The following is a 24320-nucleotide window of genomic DNA, read 5'->3' on the forward strand; positions in this document are numbered from 1 at the left end:
AGTCAGGCAAACAACAGATCCCAGTGGGAGACCCTGTCTCAAAATAAAGGAACAACACCTGATGTTGACCTCTGACGTGTCTACACAATGAACTGTAGTCTGTGGTAGGAGGAACTGCTGACCAAACCCTGACAAGGCATCCAGCCTCTAAGGCAAATTAAATGATTGCTTCTCACTGCTGGAAACTGATTGTGACACTCTAAAATAGTCTTAGAGTTTTCCTATTCTATTGGTGATCAGGAACCTCTTCCACAGAAAAACAGAAATGTCAACACTCATCAAGAGTAAAGGAAAGAGGTTTCCATGGTGGTAGGTCTGTAATCTACGGGAGACCTGTATCAAAAGACAGTGAGAGAGAGTTAAGTGTTGGGCTGCCCAAATCAAGTGGGAATTTTCCAGGATGCATCTACCACACCTTTCCTACTCCTACCTGAGTTCAGATTACACAGTCATATCCAAAGTTTAGAAAAAATATCATTAAACACTTTATGTGCACATCTTTCTTTGATGTTTGTTGGATTTTGCTACTAGGTCTCCTTGTGTAACTGAAGTTGACCTCTAACTCGGTATATACATGCAGCCTAGACTGGCCTGGATTCATGCTCCTCCTGCATCTGCCTCCTCAGTGTTGGGATTATAAGCATGGAACATTATAAGTGGTCTGTTTCTAATTTTAATTTTGATAAAAGATACATGAAATAGTATTTACCATCCTATTTCTAAGTTTGCAGTTCAGTATCGATACATATATTCACGTTGTTAGGCAGCCATCTCTGGAACTCCTCTATGTTCCAAAGCTGGGACTCTAGACAATTCCATCTTTCTTCTCCCCCTCCCCTGGCAATCACCACTCAACATTTCATTTTTACGACATTCTTAAATATCTCATAAGTGGAATCATATATTTGTCTTTTATGACTGGCTCATATCACTTAATATAATGGCCCCAATTTTTAATCATCTTGTAGCAAATGTCAAAACTTCCACCCTTTTCAAGACTAAAACTATTCTGTTGCATGTATACAAGTGTTGCAATGTTTGTCCATTCAGAAAGTCTACTTCTGTATCTCAAGGGCATGGTTCTGAGGGTCTGATGGCATACAAGCTAACAGCTATTACTTTACAGGGAGAGAAGTAAGGGATAGATGCTTGACTGTATGACATATACACTTTAGGAAAGGGGGAAAAAACAGTCTAACTGTAGCTGAAGCTGAACTCAATCCCATGGGGCTCATTATCCCTTCTTTATCTTAATAGTAGAAGTCCTGTTCATACTACATCCCCAGGTTCTAAGGGAGGGCTCGTCACATAGTTGACACTCCACAAACATGTGCTAGTTGAATTAATCTTGAAGAGTGGTAGTCATAGGGAGAAAATGCTGTATATATTGTCTTAATTTGAGCAAGCACCATATATATTGACATGGATTTTTTCCCTAGAAACTATTAACAGTGCAATGTATATAATCTGTATCTTTTTACACAAATGTAAAAATTTTAACAATGGAGATGTGTAAAATACATGTGTGTGTCACATATGTGTATGTATGTATTTATATATGTGTATGTATATATATGTATGTATGTATATATATATATCCTAAATAATTTGTTCCACCCATATAGTTACAGCCCCTCATGGGAAATAAAAAACAGTCAAGCAAATTCTCACAGGTTAAACTCAAAATCAATTAATTAAATTAGCCAATCCAGATAAGAAGTTAATGATACATTGGCTATGGAGGAATCCAATGCAAAGAATAAATTAGTGCATCAAAGTCATATGAGAGCCTGAAGCATGGCTCACCAAGTAAAAGTGTATAAGATTATTGTTGCACAAGCCTGATAACTCCAGATCAATCCCCAGATCCTAAAGGGGAAGGAGGGAACCAACTTCTGCTCTCTACATGCACACCATAGCAACACACACGATAATATGTGTGCCTGTGTGTATATATACAAATATATACACATTTATACATACATATATACACACATATGTTCACACACAAAGAAATTGAAGTACGCCATTTCCCACTGAGCAGTTAAGAGTTGTATAGTTCTCTAGAAGAAACTAAACTATCACCATCACATGTATGGCTAGATTTTTCCATGCATTCCATCCCTTGGCAAGACTTCAAATCTCAGCTCTTCTCCCCTCCCCCCTCCCAGCTTCATTTTCTCCCCGAAGGAATGTGGTTGGGATAAGAGTGATAGCATTTAGGACATTATAGGATTATTGTCAGGATGAAATAGTTAAACCAGGCCTGGAGGTGCAGGCCTGTTAGCCCAGCTACTACAGAGGCTAAGTAAGGCAGGGGGATTACAAGTTCAAGGCTAGTTTGGGAAACTTGGTGAGTTCCTGCCTTGAAATAAAAAGTATTTAAAAGGCTGGAAATGTAGCTCAGTGATAGAGAGCTTGGATACTAGAGGCTGTGGGATCAGTCCCCAACACAGGAGGAAAAGAAAAACTCCTGTAACTTGTCAAATACATTAAGCGTATTCTAAGGGCACACGGCGTATCATATCCCACTTAATCTTCAAACAGTGTTTTCCAGTTGCTCCAAATGCGAAAGCTGAATCTAGTAACTGAGCTCCCGGGGACACAGGTGGTGATGGAGCAGAGATGCCAGTTCAGGCTGTCTGAGAAGACAACAGAGAATGGGCTCTTACCAACCAACCCAGGCTGAAAAAAAAGCTAACTAACGCAGAGCAAGCCTGAACTATGCCTGTATCCGACGGGCAATATAAATGACATTTCTCACACAAAGTGTGAAAGTAAAGAAAAACCGGTAGGGAAGACAGGCAGCTTGTGCCCCAGCAGTCTTGGAGGACACCCAGGCACAGCACCGTTTCCTCTCAAGTGCTGGACTGGACGCTGTCACTCTCCACGACCTCGGAACGTCCCCGGCAGTGACAGTGGACAGGGGCCAACACGGACAACAGGAGGCCCAACTTTTACCTTGACCTGCATTCTCACCGCCGCAGGAACCAAAGCGACAGCGGATTCCTCCGGGACCCGGACACTTCCAGGACTCGGCAGATACCGACTCACGCGCGCGCCCTGCCACCCGGACCCCGGGTTCGGTTTCCGCTCGGCCACGACCCAGCATTGGCCAGGTCCCAACTCTGGGAGGAAAGGCTGCGGGTCCTGCCTTTCGGGAGGGTCCACGAGGTTGCCAAAACTTCAGCTATGATAATCATCTTCGGGTGGAGACTAGAGGACTTGAAAGCCAGCATTTCGCAAATCGTACCTATTCTAGATCGCTGTTAGATATGCGCGTGCGCCTGGCTCCACCCACAGCCACCTGGTGCCCCGGCCCTGACTCGTGCGTGCCTCTGCCGCGGGTCCTGCTTTCATCCTAGATTATCCAGGCCAGCAACCAAACCTTGTTTGAGGACTGTGGAGTAAGAAAATCAGGGCCCCGCCTTCACATGGACACTGCCTTTTACAGCCCTGTCACAGTGACTTTTAGGAAAGAGATGACCCCAAAATAAGCAGTCCGAGGATGGATGGTCACTGTCATCAGACAGATTTTAGACTCTTGGGTCAGAGCTGTAGGTGAGGAGACATTCACAGTTTAGGTTCTCGGTGTTTCTTAAACACCTGTTAGTTGCTCAGCATGATAAGAGACCCTTCTGGGTCTCAGTTTACTTAACTACACCGAGAGAATAATAAAGAAAACACGCCTTTCTCACAGAAATTACACCGAAGAAAGATAGTTACCTTGGTTTATTTATGAAGAATCTTACTAATGCTCCTTTGTGACTTCTTTTACGGGGGCGGGGGCAGGGGGTCCTCTGACTACACAGTCTTGTCTAAAGCTGTTGTCATTGACTCCAGATGTCTCTCTCCGTGTTGGAGGAGGTGACACATGGGCGATACGCAGAGGACTGCAAATACTATAATGAACAATTCTAGGCATTTATCCCGGACAGGTGACTTTAAATTAGCGACACCTCCTATTAAGACCAGTCCGAAGTGTTGCCTGGTGAGCTCACATTTGGAGACATAGTTAATAAACCTTCTTCCCTCATTTCTCAGTGTAGTTTTAATGGTCATTTCCTTGTTTGTTAATAAATTCACATATCTTCATTTTATTGTCTTGTCTATTAAGAAATGAGAAGCCGTTCCCTCTCGGTTTACCCCCTCAAATTGTTAATGATCTGCAGACATTTAACAGGCCCAGATGCTCTTACAAACCAAGCCAGAGCCTCCTGCCTTGTGTCCTCCATAGATCATTTGTTGGCTCTCTTCACTGTCCTAAGGCTGGGGAACCAGAAATCCACACTCATCCAAAAGACTAAGCATTTGGACCGGAACATGCTAGCACCTCTGGTGCTCTGTGACTATCATCTTCTAACCCGATCTCTCTACAATAGTGCATGTTGGAGTGGCCACACCTGCTTTTCAGATCAAGCTTCAAGACACATGGAGCCCAAGGTGACCCTAAATGTTTTGACCTTCTAAATGGGCTGCTTTACAGGACACTTTGGTTCCAAGCTGTACCAAAAATACTGGAGGCATTGTAATAAGTATATTACCAAACCCAGTGCTACTGCCCACTGAACAGCTGGCCAGTCATGCCTAAGGTGTTAAGGTCAGGAAGGTGACTTGATTAGAAAAACTGGCTCAGCCAGAGTTGGAGGTCACTAGTCATAAAACCCATCTTTCAGGAAAGCTGACATAGGAGTGGCTTACAGAAGCCATTGGTGGGGACAAGGGATGCATATCAGACTGGAAGGCTTAGACAGATAAGCTCCTCTGCCTGTGCATCTCCAAAACAAAGGCCATTATTTCTTTGGGCTATTCCTGCCACCGACTAATGTAGTCATCTGTAGTTATTGCGAAATGGGCACCCAGAGGCTGCCTGAAGTCCTTTTGCTGTTCATCAAACTCATGCTAATGGAAGAAAGTATTATCTCACAAGAATCATCCAACAGCCACTAGGAATGCTTTCGATGCTGGGCTGCACTTGGCAGATCCTGAGACCCTCCCCCCAGGATTTCTAAGGGAGAGCCCAGGCATCTCTTTCAATTAGTTGAGAAGGGTATCTATAAAATGATTCTGGCCACAAGCATGTCTCTAGCTAGGAAGCCTAAATTTCACAAGGTCCATCCCTTGTCTGGGGTAGGCTGATTTGGGACAACAAATGGTCCCCCGGGCACAAATTGTTTGACCGACAATGCTGGATACCTGGAAAGTCAAAGGTGAATAAGACATTGCCCAGCGTTCAGAGAGCTCAAGTTTACAGGAGGGTGAACAATCAAGACTGAAAGGACGCCTGGGGCGCCCTCCACAAGCCTCAGCAACTTAGAGAGCGGCCTGGCCCGTACTCTCCTGCACTAACCCACCCCCACCCCCTCTTGAGTCCTCTGTCCATTCTTCTCTTAGGTTTCCTTCCCTTTTGTCTGATCTCTCCTACCCAGAGTTTTCCAAGCTTTAAGCCTTCTCATGGGCATGTGTGCTTGGAGACTTTGATGTCTGACCTAACAGATCTTAAGTTAGGGCTTGAACGTTAAAGGTTAAGTTAGGGAATTGGGGTGGAGTTAAACAGCTGCTTTGTTTTCACTGGGAAGGATGGTGCCCCAGCCACGCTTTCTTTTCTTAATGAGTCCCAAATAACCAAGAGCATTAAGGGGAAATTTCTAATATACATGATCAACTCTGAAGAAGTTGCAGACCTGGATTTGGATTTGGATTTGGTTTTGGTTTCATTTCCTTCCCTTGGAAGGATTGTTAGAGGTTCCCTAGTAATACCTCCCATTCTTTTAGGACTAAGGGGGAAATGATTGGCTCTTTTTCTTTGTATGAAGAAGAAAAAGTGCCATGCGTGGGAGTGGTCTGGCCCAGTTTACCGTCATGCCTGGCTTATGATTCTCACTTTGAGTCACCACTCTTTTGCACAGAGAATACACAGAAGTACAGTGCCATTCTGAAAGGCAATATACTCCAACTGCTACAAGCCTAGCTACAATCACAATAAGCAATTGTACAAGTAGGGGAAATGTAGAATTATAGGTTATTAAGGGGATCAGGGTAGGTGTGGTGACTTTACCTGTAATCCAAGCGCATCAGAGGCTGAGGCAGGAGAGTTTCTGGGTGTTTAAAGCCAGGTTAAGTTACAGAGCAAAACCTTATCTCAAAAAAAATTTTTTTAAGTTGGACAAAAGTCAGTAATAAAGGATGGAACTCAACCCTTTTTCTACACAGCTGTTTCTGATTTTAGACCTTTGTCCTGCCTAGTTCTGTGTCAACTTGACAGAAACTAAAGTCATCTGGGAGGAGTAAACTTCAATTGAGAAAGTTTCCTTCATAAGATCATATTGTGGGGCAGGCGAGCCTGTAGGGCATTTTCTTTTTTAATCTTTTTTTTTCTGTTTACCTGAAGTTTTTTTAATTATTTCTTTTTTCTCCTATTTAAAATTTTTTATCCATGGGCATTTTCTTAATTAGTGATAGATAAGGAAGGTAGGGACATTCTAGGCTGGTAGTCCTGGATTCTACAAGAAAGCAGGCTGACAGATAGGGTACCAACGCTGAGAGGGAAACTGTACTTGAGGCCTCATCCCTAATCCAAAACCATCTCCAGTTGACAACCACTCAAAGGGAAATCTAGTTTCTTCTAGTGGAATCTCATTGGATGTATAAACCACACTTAAGGCAGACCCCATGCCCAGCAGTAGATAGCCAACCCAAAATAATCTCAGTGGCAATTTTGGAGATGTTTTATCTCATAATGCTTTGCTAGGGTGTTTTGTTTTCTTTTACTTTACTTATCTTTTGATTATTTATTAGGGTTTCTTAATTTGTGTTTTTATGGTGTGTGTGTGTATGCTTCTCATGCTTTTTCTTTTTTATCCTGTTTCGTCTTATACTGATGGTTTATTGGCCTGTTTTCTAAGGAGAGAGAGAAAAAGGGTGTGGAGTTGGATGTGTGTGGCAGTAGTGGGCAGGAAGTGGGAGTGGTCTGAGAGGAGAAACCATGAATAAAATACATCTTATAAGAAAGTTTATTTTCAGTTTTTAAAAACTGGCCCACTGAGCAAGCCATGAGGAAGAAGCCTACAGCAGCACTCCTTCCTCGGCATCAGCTCCTGCCTCCAGCTCCTTTCCCTGCCTGAGTTGCTGCCAACCTGCTTTCAATGATTGATCAGCTGTTGTATGGAAGCATGAGCGAAACAAACCCTTCCCTCCCCAGGTTGCCTTTGGTCATAGTGTTTCATCTCAACAATAGAAACCCTAACAAAACAACCCTCCTGCTCAAACTCAAAGAGGAGATGAATTCCATCGATTCATTCTCCTAAACTGTTGCAAACCCAAATTCCTGTAGAATTGAAACACTGAATTCCACACCCCCCCTTTGAAAAATAACACCTGGTGTGCTCCAGCACTGTCTAATAGCCATGAAAACAGATAATTTCTCCTCCCATGTAAACAATATTCTTAGTTGGGGATGAGGGCGGCACACACTGATAATCCCAACACTTGAAAAGCTAAATAGAAATATTGTCTCAAGTGTGAGGACCAGCATTTAAGTTCCCAATACTCGTGTAAAAGCTAGGGAGTGGTGGCAGCCCACGTACAGTCCCTCCAGAGTTGACACAGGGATTCCCTAGAAGAAGATGGCCAGCTAGACTAGCCAAAACAGCAAGCTCTGCATTAGAGTGAGAAACCCTGCTACAATACGTAAGGTGGAGTAAAGATCAGCTTCTGTCCTCTATATCCACATGTACACACACACACATCACACAATATTTTAAAGAGGAGAAAATAATCTTTTTTCTTTGTGTTTTCTTCCCCCCCCTTTGTGAAAAAAATCTTTTTTCTTTGTGTTTTCTCTCTCTCTCTCTCTCTCTCTCTCTCTCTCTCTCTGTGCTAACCAAGGGCCTTGCACATGTTAGGCAAGCATTCTACCACTGAACTACAAAGTACATTTTATTTGCATATGCATTATATGTAAATTAGAATGTTAGGAATTAAAGAAGGGACATTTGGACACAGGAATGTAATGACAGCAAACACATGGAGGGAGATGGGCAGCCTGGGCAGATTGTCCCTCACATCCTTCAAAGGCACCAACCTCACTGACACTTCCTTTCAAATTTCCAGCTTCTGGAAATGCAAGGCAATGAAATAATGTACCCTGTCAAGGATGCCAGCTGCAGTGCCCTAACTGATTAACACATTTCCCTACCAGCGAACACTTCTCTACCAGTTAGAATCAGAAAGTTCTCCTAGCTCTATCTGATTAGGGGAGCCAAAACCCAGTGTACGGCTCTTGCACGAGTGTAGATGTTATTTACACCCTCCTTTACCCTTAAAGGTGTCTGAGTTTGCATAGCTACTTTACCTTTCAGGCCAACCCACAACCCTTCCTGTAAGCCACACGGCTCTTCCGGTCACTTTGATGTCTCTAAATACTCCAGACCTCCCTTGGCACAACGACAAACAGGATATTCATTTGAAAGCTTTCAACCAGTTTTGTTTTGACTAGTTTTAAGTTCCTTGAAGATAGGAATTTCTTCTCTCACTCAGCATTTACAGTTCTCCCGAATAAGCTGAGCCCAGGGTCTCAAGCATGCTAAGCAGGTATTCTTACACACTGCTGCTCCCTGGCCAACCTTTACACTTTAATAAAGGATCGTACTTCCTTAAAAGTACACTCTACCAGCAGGGCAGTGATAGTGCACGCCTTTAATCCCAGCACCCAGGAGGCAGAGCCAGCAGGATCTCTGTGAGTTTGAGGCCAGCCTGGTGTACAGAGTTCCAGAACAGCCAGGGCTGGTACACAGAGAAACCCTGTCTCAAACAAAAACAAAACAAAAAAGAAAGAAAGAAAGGAAGGAAGGAAGGAAGGAAGGAAGGAAGGAAGGAAGGAAGGAAAATTACCCTCTCCTTTAAATGGTATTTGATAAATACAACATACAAAATGTGTTAGCTTTCATTGTTATGACTAACTGCACAAGAAAAATAACTAAAAAGCAAAGGTTTATTCTAGCTCATGGTGGCAGAGAGTTCAATTCATGGTCATTTGGCCCCACTCAGTCAAACAGAAAAAAAAAAACTTCATGGTATGTCATAAAGCAGGTTCTCATCTCATCCAGACAAGAAACAAAGTAAGCATGACAGGAAGGGGCCAGGAATAACATACCACCCCCCAAGAACCCATCCTGAGTGAGCTACTTCCCCAAGTCAAGTCCCACCTTCCCAAGTTTCCAGAAGCTCCTAAAATGCTGTTGCTACCCATTGAGCAACCTTGTAATACATGAGTAATTTTTAAGGCGATTCTTCATATCAAAATCAATACTAAGTCCTAGTCTGTAAGACTCTCCAGGAGGTTTTCCTTAAGAAGCAAAAAGCTCTAAGAACAATCAAACTGATCCATTGTAGTGTGCATTACAATGCTGACAATGCTGACTTCAGCATGAGCATACAAGAGAAATGGAACACATTGCCTGTGTGTTGGTATTAGGTGTCACTAATACGTTTGACAAAGTTGAAGCAGCACAATAAAATTAAAACCAACAAAAGGAGATTGTTACTGCAGACAAAGCAAGTCCCTGTCCAGACACAGGTGGCTAAACATGTTTACATGGGCTGAACACTATCAAAACTTGCACGGCATGCAGGTTTGTATAGCCTTACTGTCCCACCAAGGCCAGCACAGACAGGACTAGGAAACCTAGTCACTGCTGTGGGAGACTCCAGTGGGAGAAGCAAAAGCTATTATCAGGATCATCGAACCGATTTCAAGGTCAGAGTCACCCAGGAAAGCAAAGTCATTTCAGGAGGACACTACGCAGTGCTGCCTGGGTACTTGCTCTTCATCCCATTCATCCCTGTCAAGGAAGATGAACATTTGATAACACTGAATTCGGCTCCCATCCTAGAGAACTGAGTGTTTGTCAGCATTTCCTAACATAAATGTGAGGTTCCCCAGTGGCGATGCCCACCAGGAACTGATTTTCAGGCAGAACTCTGCCAGAAGGTATATGGGGTGGCTTTACATCCCACTGGGGAAAACAAGGCAAGAACTCTTCTCCACACAGATAGCGCTTCTTGGTTAAGTTCTAAATCATGTGTGTGCCTGCAACACTCAGAACCCTCATGTGTGTGTGTGTGTGTGTGTGTGAGAGAGAGAGAGTGGTGTGTGTGTGTGTGTGTGTGTGTGTGTGTGTGTGTGTGTGTGTAGGTATGTGCCAGATCTAGAAACCTCCTCACCTTTAACTCAAAGGAGTTCAGGGCTCCACAAATCTACCTCCTTCCCCCAAAACAGCGCTGAGAATTCTCCCAACAGTTGCACTTCTTTCAGCACCAAAGATCTCTGATCTTTCCAGCAACAAAAGCAATGTACCACAATTGTAGACAGTAGGAAATACAAAGAGCACAGGAGAAAGAACGGGTGGAGAGAAGGAAGAGATCCTGGGAGAATGAGTTCCTGGCAATTCTGACTATCTAACACAGCAGAGTGTCCAGCTAAAGTCCATCTTTCCCCTAACTCGCAAACATGTCTGCTTCTCTGCCGACCGCATCACTACGACCATGTACATAAACTGCAAATACTGCTCTGAGCAGGAATTAGTTGCAGTGCTGTCTGCATAGGTCTGGAGATAGAGTAAGAAACTTAGGGTGCCAGTCTTTGCATAAGAAAATCTGTTCCCAGTTCATAAGCCTTATTTACAAAGCAACTGTCCTAGTTTGCTTTCTGTTGCTGTGATAATCACCACGACCAAAGACAGCTTGGGGAGAAAAGAGTATATCTGGCTTCCGAGCATAGTCCATCACTGAGGAATTCAGGGCAGGAGTTCAAGCAGGAACTTGGAGCAGAGACCAGGCGGGAACAATGCTTACTGGCTTGCTTCCCATTACTTATTCAGCTTACTTATACTACTCAAAACCATCTATCTGCCCAGGGAGGGTTCCGGGTCCTGCCCACAGTGGGCAGGACCTTCCTATATCAATCATTATTCAAGAAAATGCCCCACAGACTTCCTAAAGGCTAACCTGATAGAGGGGATTTTTCAACTGAGGCTCCCTTTTCCCAGTTTGTGTCAAGTTGACAAAAACTAAACAGCTCACCAGCTCATGCTCCTTGGAGGGGAGGGGGTTGACCTGTTTCTAGGAGGAGTTTAGAGCACTGAAATAAGAAAACAGAAATAAGAAACATGTTAGTGTGAAGTCTGAGACAGAAGGCAACAAGTTATCGCCCAGGGAGCAAAGCAAGGGTCAATTTACATAGGACCGTGTGGAATGTTTACAAGGCTGAGGACCCAGAAAGAGATTGACTTCTCTGACAGGTCCAGTTTAGCCAGTGTTTGCCACGTCCCTCCTCTCTGAACTCATTGATGAAAACTGGCCCACTTTAGACTGCCACTGTAATGCTAGGAACAACAGGAAAGGCTTTCCATGTGGTCTAAACGTTGATCAGCTCTTTGGGTATTGATCTATACAGATGCTCCCAACAGAGAAACTTGCAAGAAAGGTCTATGGGACTTCTCTCTGTGCTGGTTTTTGCTTGTTTCATGAATCTATAATTATTTTGAAAGAAACGGGGAAACAGCTCCAGAACTTTCTTCAGCTCATTACCTCACATCCAGAATCAAATTGCTGCTTTCCGACCACTTTTATTTCCTGTCTTTTCACATAGTTTCCACTCTCATCATGCATGGTCTCTATGCCACACTGCTTAGTGTGCAGTATATTTACACACATACTATATATCATGGGCCTGCCACTTCAACAGCAGATACATGTCTCTTATACATCATGACTCAAACACACAGAAATATATATTACTGCTTACTAGCTGTGTCACACACAGAGATATATCGGCCCTTCCAAAGTTCTCTGTGTTTTCATCTCCCGCCTTCATTCTTAGGATACTGAACAATTCAAACTTCATAGAAAGTTTGCAATAACTACTCTAGTAACTGAAAATGAGAAATATTAAAGGAAGATAAGAGAAGATATATATATATATATATATATATATATATATATATATATAATTCAGTGCCCAGAAAACATTTACTAGCCCAGGATTATAGTTTAGAAGCTTCCTTAATCCTAGTTATTACCATGAGCAAGTTGTTATCAGCAAAAAAGCACAAAGGTTAGTCACCACTGTGTTGTTTTAACATTTGCCATAAAAATATATATATATCCAAGAGTTCATTGAGAGAAGTGCTGAAGAATTCTAACTCCAGAATTCACCCTTCCCCTAAATGCAACAGATGAGTTGATTTGATTAAACTGAAGTGGACAGGAAAAACGGACAAGTATAGTTCACGAGTTATGAAGAGTATATTCCTGCAAAATCCCCACCCATTTACTGACTAAATGGAGTATGCTCTCAGGATAGGTACTAGCTTATTTAAGCTGCTGTTGACAGATTAAAGACTACCAATTGTAGGGTCAAACTAGGAATTTACTAGTTCTTACCCAGCTTGGCCTGTTGCAGATAGAGGAAAAAATATAAAATAGTGAAATAAGCAAAGAGCAGATTTTAAAATATCTGCTTATTTTAAAATAAGACAATTTTACTCACTTAAGAGTTTACTGCACTTGCATATATTCAGAAATGTTGTTTTTGTCTTTTTATTATGAAAAACAGATATGCAGAAAGCAATGGCCGTAGGGAAGCATGACTAGATGAACTTATTTATAACTATGTCCTGGTGAAGAACAAAATTTTGCCAGAAACCAGCAGCTTCTCAGAATGTCACATCCCAACCATAGCACCGTTTCCCACTCCAAGTGACATAACTTGGCTACACTAGCACACTAATAATTGTTTCTGTCAGTAACCTGGCTTTTATAATGCCCTTGCTTTTTTCATTTGTTTGTTTTGTTTTTAAGACAGGGTCTGTCTATGTCTCTCTGGCTGTCCTAGAACTCACTATGTAGACCAAGCTGGCCTTGAACTCAGAAATCCATCTGCATCTGCCTTCTGATTGCTGGGATTAAAGCCACGTCTGGTTCCTTGCATTTCTTTATGAGTGTTTTTAGCCATGTATACATTCCTAGATTCTATAGTTAGTTTTACTCGTTTTTGTAAAAGCAGTCTTTTGTATCTCATTTTTTCCAAGTTGAATTTTCCTATTGTATTAGCTTTTGTCATTAGAAAAATGTGTAAAAATTTTCTGTGGACTAATTTATGTACACAAAAGTCACATTTTAAGTTTAGATTTGTTCTTAGACAATTTCAAACATGTCTATAGTGCATTCTGATTACTCTCAGCCCTACCTTCCCCGCCACCCACTTTATCAATCTCCAGACACCCTGCAAGTCCCTGCCCTGTACTCATGCCTTTTTGTTTTGCTAGATTGCTATGGGTTTGGGGGCACTCATTGGGCTCTCCAGTGGGTACAAAACTAAAGGCAATGACTTCCCCTCTTCCAGAATCTATTAGTAGTCAATAGTTCAGCAGTGAGGGCATGTGTGGGCCTGCCTCTGTCTCTGTCTCTCTCTGTCTCTCTGTCTCTGTCTCTCTCTCTCACACACACATACACAGCAGATGACACCAGGAAAATCAACAGTCTTAGTCTTTCTAGGACTCCTGACTGGTTCTTCAAGCCAGTGACAGGGAGGCAGGTGCAGGTCCCAGATAGGGAGAAAGAAGCTGGGCTGAGGCTGGGTGAAAGGTCAGAACCTGGATGTCTATTTAGTTGTGTTGTTTGTGGCTTCTTTGATTTGCCTTGTGTTCACGTGTGAGGGGAGCAGGGACCAAAAGCACTATACATTTATTGCCACCTCAGAATCAGAACTAACTTTTGCTGGTTATAAAGTGAGTGTTACATACATTCATTTCATTATAAGCATGTAAGAGTAAACTGACAAGAAAAAGTCAAAAGTTCATTAGAAAAATGAAAAGAAATTACAAAAAGGCAATTATAGAAGAAACTGAAATGCCAAGATTTCAACGCTTATTAGTAAATAATCATGCCAAGGAAGACAGCAATGGAATGTTAATTTCATCTCTGACAAGCAAAACTAGGAAGCTGATAGCACTGTGTTGTGAGTGCTGCAGTTTATACACACTCTGGACACTGGTTGGGAGTTGGAGGTCCATAAACAGCTAACATTTAGCAAAGCAATAAGGCCCCTCTTAGTCAGATCAAACACATGTATACATTCTGAGATCCATCAAGTCATTCTTGAATAAAAAGGTGAACTCTCACATTTGTCAATGCAGAAACAGAAAGGGGATGTTCATTGAAGCTTGTAGTTCGAGGAGTCAGAGGTAATACTGATTGCACTAACAGATGGAAATAAAGCATTTGTATGACATATCAATCAGAGTTAATGCACTTAGAACACAGTAATATGTATAGATCTTAAAATTCTGACTAGTTAAAAAAAAGAAACAAGACATTACTATTCTTAGTCTTGGGAAGACATTCCTCAAAGCTACGAATACAAATCCTAATTTGCATGCTTCCCTAAGGTCTGTGTGTTAAGGGCTTTGTCTCCACAAGGTACTGTTGGGAGATGGCAGAGCCCATACATAACAGATGGAGCCTGGTGAAAGAAATTTACGTCAGTGGAGACATCCCTATGAAGACGGTGGGACCCCAGTCTGTTCTTTTCCTTGCCTTTGCTTCTTGGCATGAAGTGAATAGGTTCTGATCCATCACTCCTTCTTGTAATTATGTGGTATTCTGTCACAAGTCCAAAGCAGGGAAGTCAACTGTCCCTGGCCTAGAACCTCCAAGACTGTGAGTCAAAAGAAACCTTCTCTTTTTTAATTTGGTTACTTCAGGTGTTTTGATATGATAATGATACACAGGCTTTCTTTAGCATATGCCTGCACGTCCAGCTGAGGCAGAGGGAGCTCAGGTTTGAGGCCCAACTGGACTACATAGTGAGCCCTCACCTCAAAATCAAACAACTTTAAAGATACATTTGAATATTTCCTCTTAAAACCTGAGTTGCTTGAGAACATTCTAGTCTCCAAGTCCTAACTACTGTCTGCTTTCTGACCTTTTCAGCAGAATTTTCATTTCAACCTTTTATGCTTATTCATCTGCCTCATGCATTTATTTATTCAACAAGTACTTATGTGCTCACTCAAATATTAACTGCACATAAACATTAAAGCTATTATGGTGATTTTAATGAGAAATGTCCCCCATAGGCTTGAGTATTTGAACACATGGTCCCCAGTTGGTGGCCCTGTTTTGGGAAGCTTTGGGAACCTTAGGAGGTTAGAACCTTGATAGAGGAAGTACATCACTGTGGGTAGGCTAGCACCTCTCCCACTTCCTGTTCTTTCTCCGCTTCCTGTTTGCTAAACATGTCGTCTCTTAGCTTCTTGCCCTGGCCACCTACTGTCATGCCTCTTTACCATTACAGACTCTCCCTCTGGAATTGAAGGGAAAAATAAACTATTTTTATATGAGTTGCCATGGTCGTGGTGTTTTATCATAGTAACAGAAAACTAAAGAAGTGAAGGACCTGTCTCCTGGAACTTGTAATGATGGACAAGAACGTTAGCCAGTGAGACGATTCACACAATCTGAGCAGCACTGATTATTCCAAAAGTAATAAGTAGATGACAGGTGCATTTAACTGGATCCCAAAACAGTGGGTATCACTGAGGTGGAAAAGGTCTGCCAGGAAGTGCATGGTTGCGTTGACCTTATATAGGAGGGGGCATGCCAAGAAGAAAGGACTCTGGTGGAATAACACACAATCCTGAAGCAAAAACCTGGAGCAGCAGCTAAGCAGGCAAGAAGATGAAACAGCAGGGAACCAGCCATAGGAAGCTGGCCTCCTTATTTCCAGCTTTCCTCCTCTTCTCTTATTCCTTCCACCTCTGCGGCTGCATAGCTTGACTTCATTGCATCACGGCCCACATTATATTGATCCCCCTGGATTCTTTCACTCACCCCTACCGCATACATTGATGAATTAACCATTCACCAAAGACTTCACGCAGACTGACTGGACCAGAGTTACTACTATTGAGTGGATCTCCCCAACTCTGAGTGAGGGTCATGATTTTGCCTCTATAATTGCTCAGGCAAAGATAAGCTTTTTTCCTGCTGGAACTGAAAGAGCATATTACAGTTCCTGGAGATTCTAGCACCCTCCTGAAGGAAATGATTCCAACAACAACAACAAAAGGACAGAGGAGAGATGGAAAGAAAGGAGAGAGAGGGATGGAGAAAGGAACAAAGAAGTGAGAGAGAGAAGAGGGAACTATTTTGAGCCATGCAGTCTATTTCTCACACCAGGAGCGTCTTTAAGCTACAATCTGCCGATTTTATTTTATTTACATTTTTAAATTATTTGGGGGACTAAAACATCTATTTTGTGTGTGTATCTTGTGCTTGTGGTCACACATGCACATGCACATGTCAGCACACCATGGCACACATGCGAAGGTCAGAGGACAATTTAAGAAGAGTCAGCTCTCTCCTTCCTCTATATGGATCCTGGGGATTGAACTCTGATCATTATTGGACTTGGCAGCAAACATCTTTACCTGCTGAGCCATCAACCAGGCCCAAGTGAGTCTTGCAGGTACAGCATGATAGGTTTATTCATCACATTTTCATACACATAAGCATTATATATATATATATATATATACACACACACTCATTGTACATTGTACATAGCTCTTGTTTTCTCTCTTTTTCCCTCCTGCTTCTTTCTCCCCCAAATAATAATCACCTCCCTGTTTTATGTATTCATCTATATATTCATATTCTCTCTCTCTCTCGCTCTCTCTCTGTGTCTTTTAAATTCTGGTTATTTTAGTCACAATGTTCTGTCCAAACACACACAACTGCCTCCTGTTTTACTCAGGGCCAAACAGAACTACCTACAAATACAGAAGCCCTGCACTAGAGATGAGCAGCACTCGTTCACTCAGTAGATGAGCATCGCGCCTGCCGTGTCAACTGATGTACTTGCGTACTGCATTGAGAAGCATGAAAAAGAAGAAGAACAGCCACAAAAGTGTGCAGGATGAAGCATCCCCACCCAGACCCAGAGTCTTCGCTTCCCTAATCATGTCCAAATATCATTTTGCTGTTCAGGAGAGGAATTGAAATATTATTCTGCCATGACATTTTCAAGTAGATTTTAAGAAAAAAAACTGTCTTGCTGAATAGAAATGCACAACCATAAGATAATAATATTTTTACTAGAATGCAAATTATTGGTCACTTGACACCTGACCCTGGAGAATCCATACAACTTCCAACCTGCCGTTTATAACAATCAAAATGATGTATGTCGTTTTCTTCACAAAAAATTATCTCCAGTGTGTTTACTGAGTGGTCATATATCACTATAATAACACGGGAGGATATTTGCTAACAAATCAGTTAACTAAGCACACTGTTTCATCATTTTTTTTCTTCCCCCAAGAAATTGAAGCAATTTTGTTTGCCATCCACGCCTCCCTCTGCAGTTTGATTTCTTAGTTCAGACATAGGTTCGCCCAAACACAATCAACCACTAAATGCATTTGACTTGTGATGGCGGTTCCCCAACACACTCCTTGAACGTTTTGTGAAGTATAAAATCTCACATAAGAGAAATACATGGAAGCGGGAGCAATGGGAATGTTCATTGACTTACCCTCGTGGTTACCATAGCCAGTGTAAACTTGACTCAGTCTTCAGACACTGAATTTTGTCCTTCAGTTTTCATCCACCACACAATCAGATAAAGCCCAGCTTGTGAGAATAACGAAAGGGTGCTGGAAAAAGAACTGCCCAACACATTCCCATGCACTTAATCTAGAAGGGAGAAATGTAATGTTCGCTGAATAAAAAGCATTTAACTCCACTTAAAGCAGAGGGGGTGATTTCACTTTTAACAGCAACTTGTGACTAAGGTTGTGTGGTGGGAAAATGATTAACGTTCCTGCTGACATCTGTTAGACCTCTCCAGCTGTAGACGCCTGGCTGCAGGACCTTATCAATTCTGGGAATGGAAGCTGTAAATTCCTTATCCCACTGAGCCTGCTGGCCCCACTTCAGCTCAAGTGCCCAGTTATTCTAAGGAACAATGTGCCTGTGACCATTGCTAACTTGATGAGTGGCCATTTTTATTAAAGAGTATTTCTGAAAGAGCTTATTCCCATTCTGACTTCTGTGCCTCAGATTAAAAGATGAATTATTGCCTTGACCCTTTTCTTTAAAACTCCAAAGGTTTACAAGCAGCATTGGCAGAATGTCCGTGTTCCTGCAGCTTGTTTGTCTCCTCAATGGCACTTCTAAGCAAGTGACCTTTTGAAGGGCCAGCACTTATTCCTCTGGAGCCTTGGGTCATAGACAAAAGGGGGATGGTGAAAAATGGGAACACTTAACTTACAGGCACTCAAAAGTCCCCAAAGATCCCTAAGTTTTCTGTCTACGTGGTTTGTTACGAATAGCATTATGAATAGCAACAGTAGTCTTGCATAGATGCTTCTAGAAGAAGAAAAGAAATATACTCACCACATAAGAGAAGTGGCAGAGATTTATTGGATAGCTCTCTATGCAGTATCTTTAAACCAGGAGCCCATGAAGATGATGTGAGCACAGGCTTCTCTCTGCCTCTTCTGCAGTGCTCCACTCAAATAGGGTAAAGTGGACCATGTGAGGCGAGCTAAATATCCAGTGCCAGTAAAGCCTGGGCTTAAAATTCGGTGCTGCGGAAGAGCAAAATACCTAGTCTTCAGCCGTGTTTATTGTGTTATAAACTTCACTTCCCTGATAGCCCTGCGACTGCTCTTTAGGAGGAGATTGATGACTCAGAGTTCTTATCATTTTTTCTTGCCAAGTTAGTTCTACGAATGCGAAGACATCTTCCTAAGCTCACTCCACCACACCCTGCCAAGTCTACCAAGATTTATGATTTCAGTGCTGTTGGGCATTTAAATGAATTCATCTCGCTCCTCTCTCTTCACGTGCGCTTTCATTTTAGTAGCAAGGCTTCTGTGGGAGCTTCACATGCTCCATAAAGGCCCTGAAATGCAGTGGGTACTCGCAGATTTAGCTGCCATTTTCTCCTTTTTGCCTAGCTACATTTAGGTAGGAAGTAGGGGGAAAATAATTACACACACATACACACACACACACACACACACACACACACAGTCATCTAAGTAGTTAGTCGTTCTCACAGTATCTGCTACACTGTAAGCATAGAACAAAATCACTTTCCATCATTAGTCAATTCTCAAAGAGGTTGATATCCACAAGTGTGTAAAAGAATTGAAAAAAAAAATAAAGATTTTCAGAACTTACTCTAGACGTTAGCCTAAATATAAAGCAAATCAGGAATCTTGCAAATACTCCTGACACTGCACTTAAAACATATGGTTGTGTGAATATTTCCAGAGAAACCACTGTCATAGCTTACAAGATCCTTAACTGAAAGGGTTAATGACACACAGAGAAACCAAATCCACTGCTCCAGAAAAGAATTGAAAATATGGAGGGCTAGAGAGATGGCTCAGCAGTTAGGAACACTTGTTGCTCTTCCAGAGGACCCAAGTTCAGTTCCCAGAACCCATGCTAAGACATTCACAACCTTCGGTAATTTCAGCTCCAAGGGATTCAACACTGTTTGGGCTTCTGTACGTATGTGGCAAATCCACATAGAGACATACAAATCTTACAGGAGACCGCTTCCTGAACATAACACCAGTAACACAGACACTGAGATAGCCAATTAATAAATGGGGCCCCCTGAACTTGAGAAGCTTCTGTAAGGCAAAGGACACAGTCAACCAGAAAAAACGACAGCCCACAGAATAGGAAAAGATATTCACTAACCCCACATCTAACAGAGGGCTGATCTCCAAAATTTACAAAGAACTCAAGAAGCTAGTCTCCAAAACAACAAAGAATCCAATTAAAAAGTGGGGTATAGAACTAAACAGAGAATTATCAATAGAGGAGTCTAAAATGGCTGATAGATACTTTAAAAAAATGCTCAACATCCTTAACCATCAGGGAAATACAAATCAAAACAACTCTGAGATACCATCTTACTCCTGTCAGAATGGCTAAAATGAAAAACACCAGGGACAGTTTATGCTGGAGAGGTGTATAGAAAAGGGAACACTCCTCCACTGCTGGTAGGAGTGCCAACTCGTACAGCCACTTTGGAAATCGGTATGGAGATTCCTCAGGAAAATGGGAATCAGTCTACCACAAAACCCAGCAATTCCTCTCTTAAGAATATACCCAAAAGATGCACATTCATACAACAAGGACAGCTGTGCAACTATGTTCATAGCAGCATTATTTGTAATAGCCAGAACCTGGAAGCTACCTAGATGGCCCTCAACTGAAGAGTGGATAGAGAAAATGTGGTACATTTACACATTTACACTACTTAGTGGAAAAAAAACCCAAAATCTTGAAATTTGCAGGTAAATGGTTGACACTAGAAGAAACCATCCTGAGTGAGGTATCCAGTCACAAAAAGACAAACATAGTATGCACTCGATCATATATGGATTTTAGACATGCCAACTACAATCCCACCACCAGAGAGTCTGGGAAACAGGGAGGATCCTAAGAGAGACATGCATGGTACCCCAGAGAAGGGGAAGGGGATAGGATCTCCTGAGCAGATTGGAAGCATGAAGGGAGGGGAGAGGGACCTGGGAGAAAGAGAGGGGGAGAAGAGGAGGGGAGAGGAGGACATGGAGGAGCAGGAGGGTTGAGTTGGGGAAAGAATAAAGGAGAGCAGGATGAGAGATACCATAATAGAGGGAGCTATTATAGGTTTGAGGAGAGTTCTGGCACTAGGGAGATTTCTAGAGATCTACAAGGATGATACCAACTGACAATCTAAGCAATGGTGGAGAGGCTACCTTAAATGTCCTTCTCCGATAATGAGATTGATGACTACCTTATATGCCTTATATGCCATCCTAGAGCCTTCATTCAGTGGCTGATGGAAGTAGAGGAAGACACCCACAGCTAAACACTGGACTGAACCTAAAATCACAAGGAGATGAGATCATCCTAACATCATTTGGGGAGACAGGAGGAATACCATCTGGCTTCAAGTGAGACAAAGAGGACAGAAAACCAAAAATTTGTGTGCTGAAGGCATGACCCGTACTTGCACCGGAAGTTGGTGAAACATCAGGAGATGGGACCTAGTTAGAGGAAGTTGACACTTGAGATGTGACTCTGAGAGTACATTGGAGTCCTGGCTCTTCCCTCTTATCCTTTTTGCTTCCTCAACTACAAGTTGAGCAATCTTGTTCCAGCACGTTCTTCCTGACACGTCGTTCCACCTTGCCACAAACCCAACCATGAACAAAAACCACAAGCCAAAATGAATCTTTCTTCCTTTAAGTTGGTCTACCCTGGGTGTTTTGTCTCAGCAATGAAAAGTCATCTGACACAGAAAATTGGCACTTTGAATTGGGGCTTGTTGCTGTGCCTGGTACACTAAAAACACAGAATAACCATTTCCTGGTATTATTATTCAGAGAAATGGGAACGAAGAACAGAAAAAGAAATATTTGGAAAATATGCAATTTCCTCAAAATAGAAGCACATTAATAAATACAAATAAAAAATAGAAGCGTGTTGAAAGTTGCACCCAAAGAGAATATCGAGACTAAAGAGGTGGGTACCACTTAACAGAAATCAAAGGGAAATGGAGGAACGGCTCAGTGAGTAAGAGAATGCACTGTTACTGCAGAGGACCGGAGTCCATCCCCAGCGCCCACATCCGTATCCAGCTCCCGGGAAGCCAACATGTCTGCCCTCTGCTGGCACCTGCAAAAATGTGCACATAACCCACTCATAGACACACCTACACATAATTAAAAATTAAATGCACTAAAAATAAAACAACTAAATCAATTAAGTACTTTGCAGAAGAGCCATAGAAAAGATACCATGGGGGTATCTTGGCAATCAGAAAGACCCCACCCACTCACAAGCTCAAAGATGTAAAAGTGTGAACTTCTGGGGCTTGAGAGATGACTCAGCAGTTAAGAGAACTTGCTGCTCTTGAAGAGGATGTAAGTTCAGTTCCCTGAATCCATGTAGTAGCTCACAACTGTACTTAAGACCAGGTCCAGGGGATACAATGCTCTCTTCTGATCTCCGTGAGCATCAGGCAAGCACATGGTGTATGCACACACACAAATGCAAGCAAAAACACACAAAACAAAATAAACACTTTTTAAAATGTCAACTCATTTCAATGACTTTGGAGAAATCTTGAGGATCCCTATTCTCAGTGCCACTTAGAAAATTGTCCCGGTGTGTACCCTTACATTCAGCTGTCCAGGACTCAGGTCAGGGTAGAGAGGTTTGAGCAGGCTTGGGTGGTGCAGTTCATGCTAGTGCAAGACCTACATGTTGTTGGTTTTGTAGGCATGTGAAATCCAGGAGTTTTTCAGTCATGAAGATATGAAAGAACATCTGGAGAAGCAGGATGATATATGGCTGGAATAGAGACCCTGAAATTGGTCAATGTGTGAAGCTGTAAGACAAGGGTGGGGCAGATAAGCTAAAACTTCAGTAGGCTATATATGAGTTGAATGCTACTCAGGCAAACGTAATTGATTAGCAGAGGAACATTGTGCATTGTGGGAGAAAGCTGGAGGCAGCAATGAAAACAGATGTAGTTTAATGTGTCTTTGCGGTAGTAAATTTATAGCAGTAAGGGTCTTCTTGTTCCCATGGGGAGCTGAAGCTGTATTGAACCAACCTCTCTGTCTCCCTCACACATATTCTCTTGCTTCATTCCTTCTCTCAGTATGTTCAAAAGTGAAAGCATGCAGGCACGGACTGTTGTTCTGTGCGGGGAGAGTAAATATAAGAACTATATTGAAAGTGCAGTGAAAGGAACCAAAGTCATAAAGACTCTAGAGCTGCAGTGGGAAGGATACATGCAATTTTTTTTTCTTTTTGCTGTTTGCCTTTTAATCTAACCTTTTCAAACTTCAAACTGTCTTTTGTTAGGCAAAATGTGATAAAGAGAAATTTATGTCTGGTAGAAGAAAGACTGGGTGTGTATATTCAACTCTGATGTAAGCCTCTGGTGTAAGTATTTTAACTACTCTAAAATGTAAGCCGGGCAGTGGTGGTGCACACCTTTAATCCCAGCACTCGGGAGGCAGAGGCAGGAGGATCTCCGAGAGTTCGAGGCCAGCCTGGTCTACAGAGCGAGTTCCAGGACAGTCTCCAAAACAATACAGAGAAACCCTGTCTCAAAAAACAAACAAAAGTGTACAAGAAACATTTATCTAGGGAAAAGCACTTTGCTTAATTTTATTTCTTTCATTAGAGTAAAATTGTATATAAATTTTTAATAATAAATTTCATGTAAAATGATGTCCATTAACAAAAATGTTTACCAATTGTCATTTGTCTATCAGTGTCCATCAAGAGAGGCTGGGTTCATCTCACACTTGTACGTATTACTTCTAAGTTTACTGGTGTCATTTAAAAATAATTTTTTTGTGTTCAACTCTTAGCTTATAATTTTACAAGTCGCTTCTTTAATAGATTGAAAGTGTGTGTGTGTGTGTGTGTGTGTGTTATCCTTGGACAATTTCATACCTATATATACTGAATCCTGGGTTATGTTTATACGCCACCATACCCTCTTTCAATACACTCTCTCTCCCACTGAAAATTTACAAGTTTCAAGCTCATATATAGTCCCAAAAGCAGAAGTATGATAAAATATTACAAAATCTGGGCGGCAAGGGATCAAATGTGTTTAACAATGCTCATGAATTACTTTAATTAAATAAACCATAATAGATTCAAATGCATTTGTATAATTATAACTAACAAACCAAAGTATTGACTGGAGTTATCTCTGGGAAATGGAATTTCAATTTTTCCTTTTACACTTTAAATTTCCTAAATATGCACGTACAATTTATATAATCAGAAAGAGTGCACACTATTAAGATGTTGTTAGATTTAGTTCTGCACAGACAGAACTCGGCACCAGGTAAACACCTTTGTTGGAGTCCGCAGCTGCTACCCTGACCTGGAACTCAGTATTCAGAAGATGCCTATAAAGCAGGGCTGGAATGCAACTGGGCACCGATAAATGATCCCACACTTTTGCACCTGCAGTTTTATGAGTCTATATTAGAAACGCTACGTTAATGTAAGTAAAACTATTGTTTTGAAATTTAACAAGCATCATGCAATATCTGGAGGGTGAGTCAGCATATTTGAAAGCTGCTGGCTGGCTTAAATACTAAACTATTTATACACAGAGCAATGTCAACAACTTGGAGATTCCAAAGACTTATTAGCCCTTATTAGTATTCAAAACATGTTCAGGACCAATTATGACTACAATATCT

General features: G+C 41.9%; 1 protein-coding gene across 1 annotated transcript in view; it reads right to left on the reverse strand.

The window, feature by feature from the left end:
- Trpm6 (transient receptor potential cation channel subfamily M member 6) overlaps positions 1-3249 on the reverse strand; it is a 133666-nt gene extending 130417 nt beyond the window's left edge. Inside the window, exon 1 of the mRNA XM_013117383.3 lies at positions 2962-3249. Coding sequence (XP_012972837.1) covers positions 2962-2973 — 12 coding nt within the window. The 5' untranslated portion in view covers positions 2974-3249. The remainder of the gene's footprint in view (positions 1-2961) is intronic.
- Between the last annotated feature and the right edge of the window lie 21071 nt (positions 3250-24320).

Source organism: Mesocricetus auratus, unplaced genomic scaffold (assembly GCF_017639785.1).
Source record: "Mesocricetus auratus isolate SY011 unplaced genomic scaffold, BCM_Maur_2.0 Super-Scaffold_4256, whole genome shotgun sequence".
NCBI classification, from domain to species: Eukaryota; Metazoa; Chordata; class Mammalia; order Rodentia; family Cricetidae; genus Mesocricetus; species Mesocricetus auratus.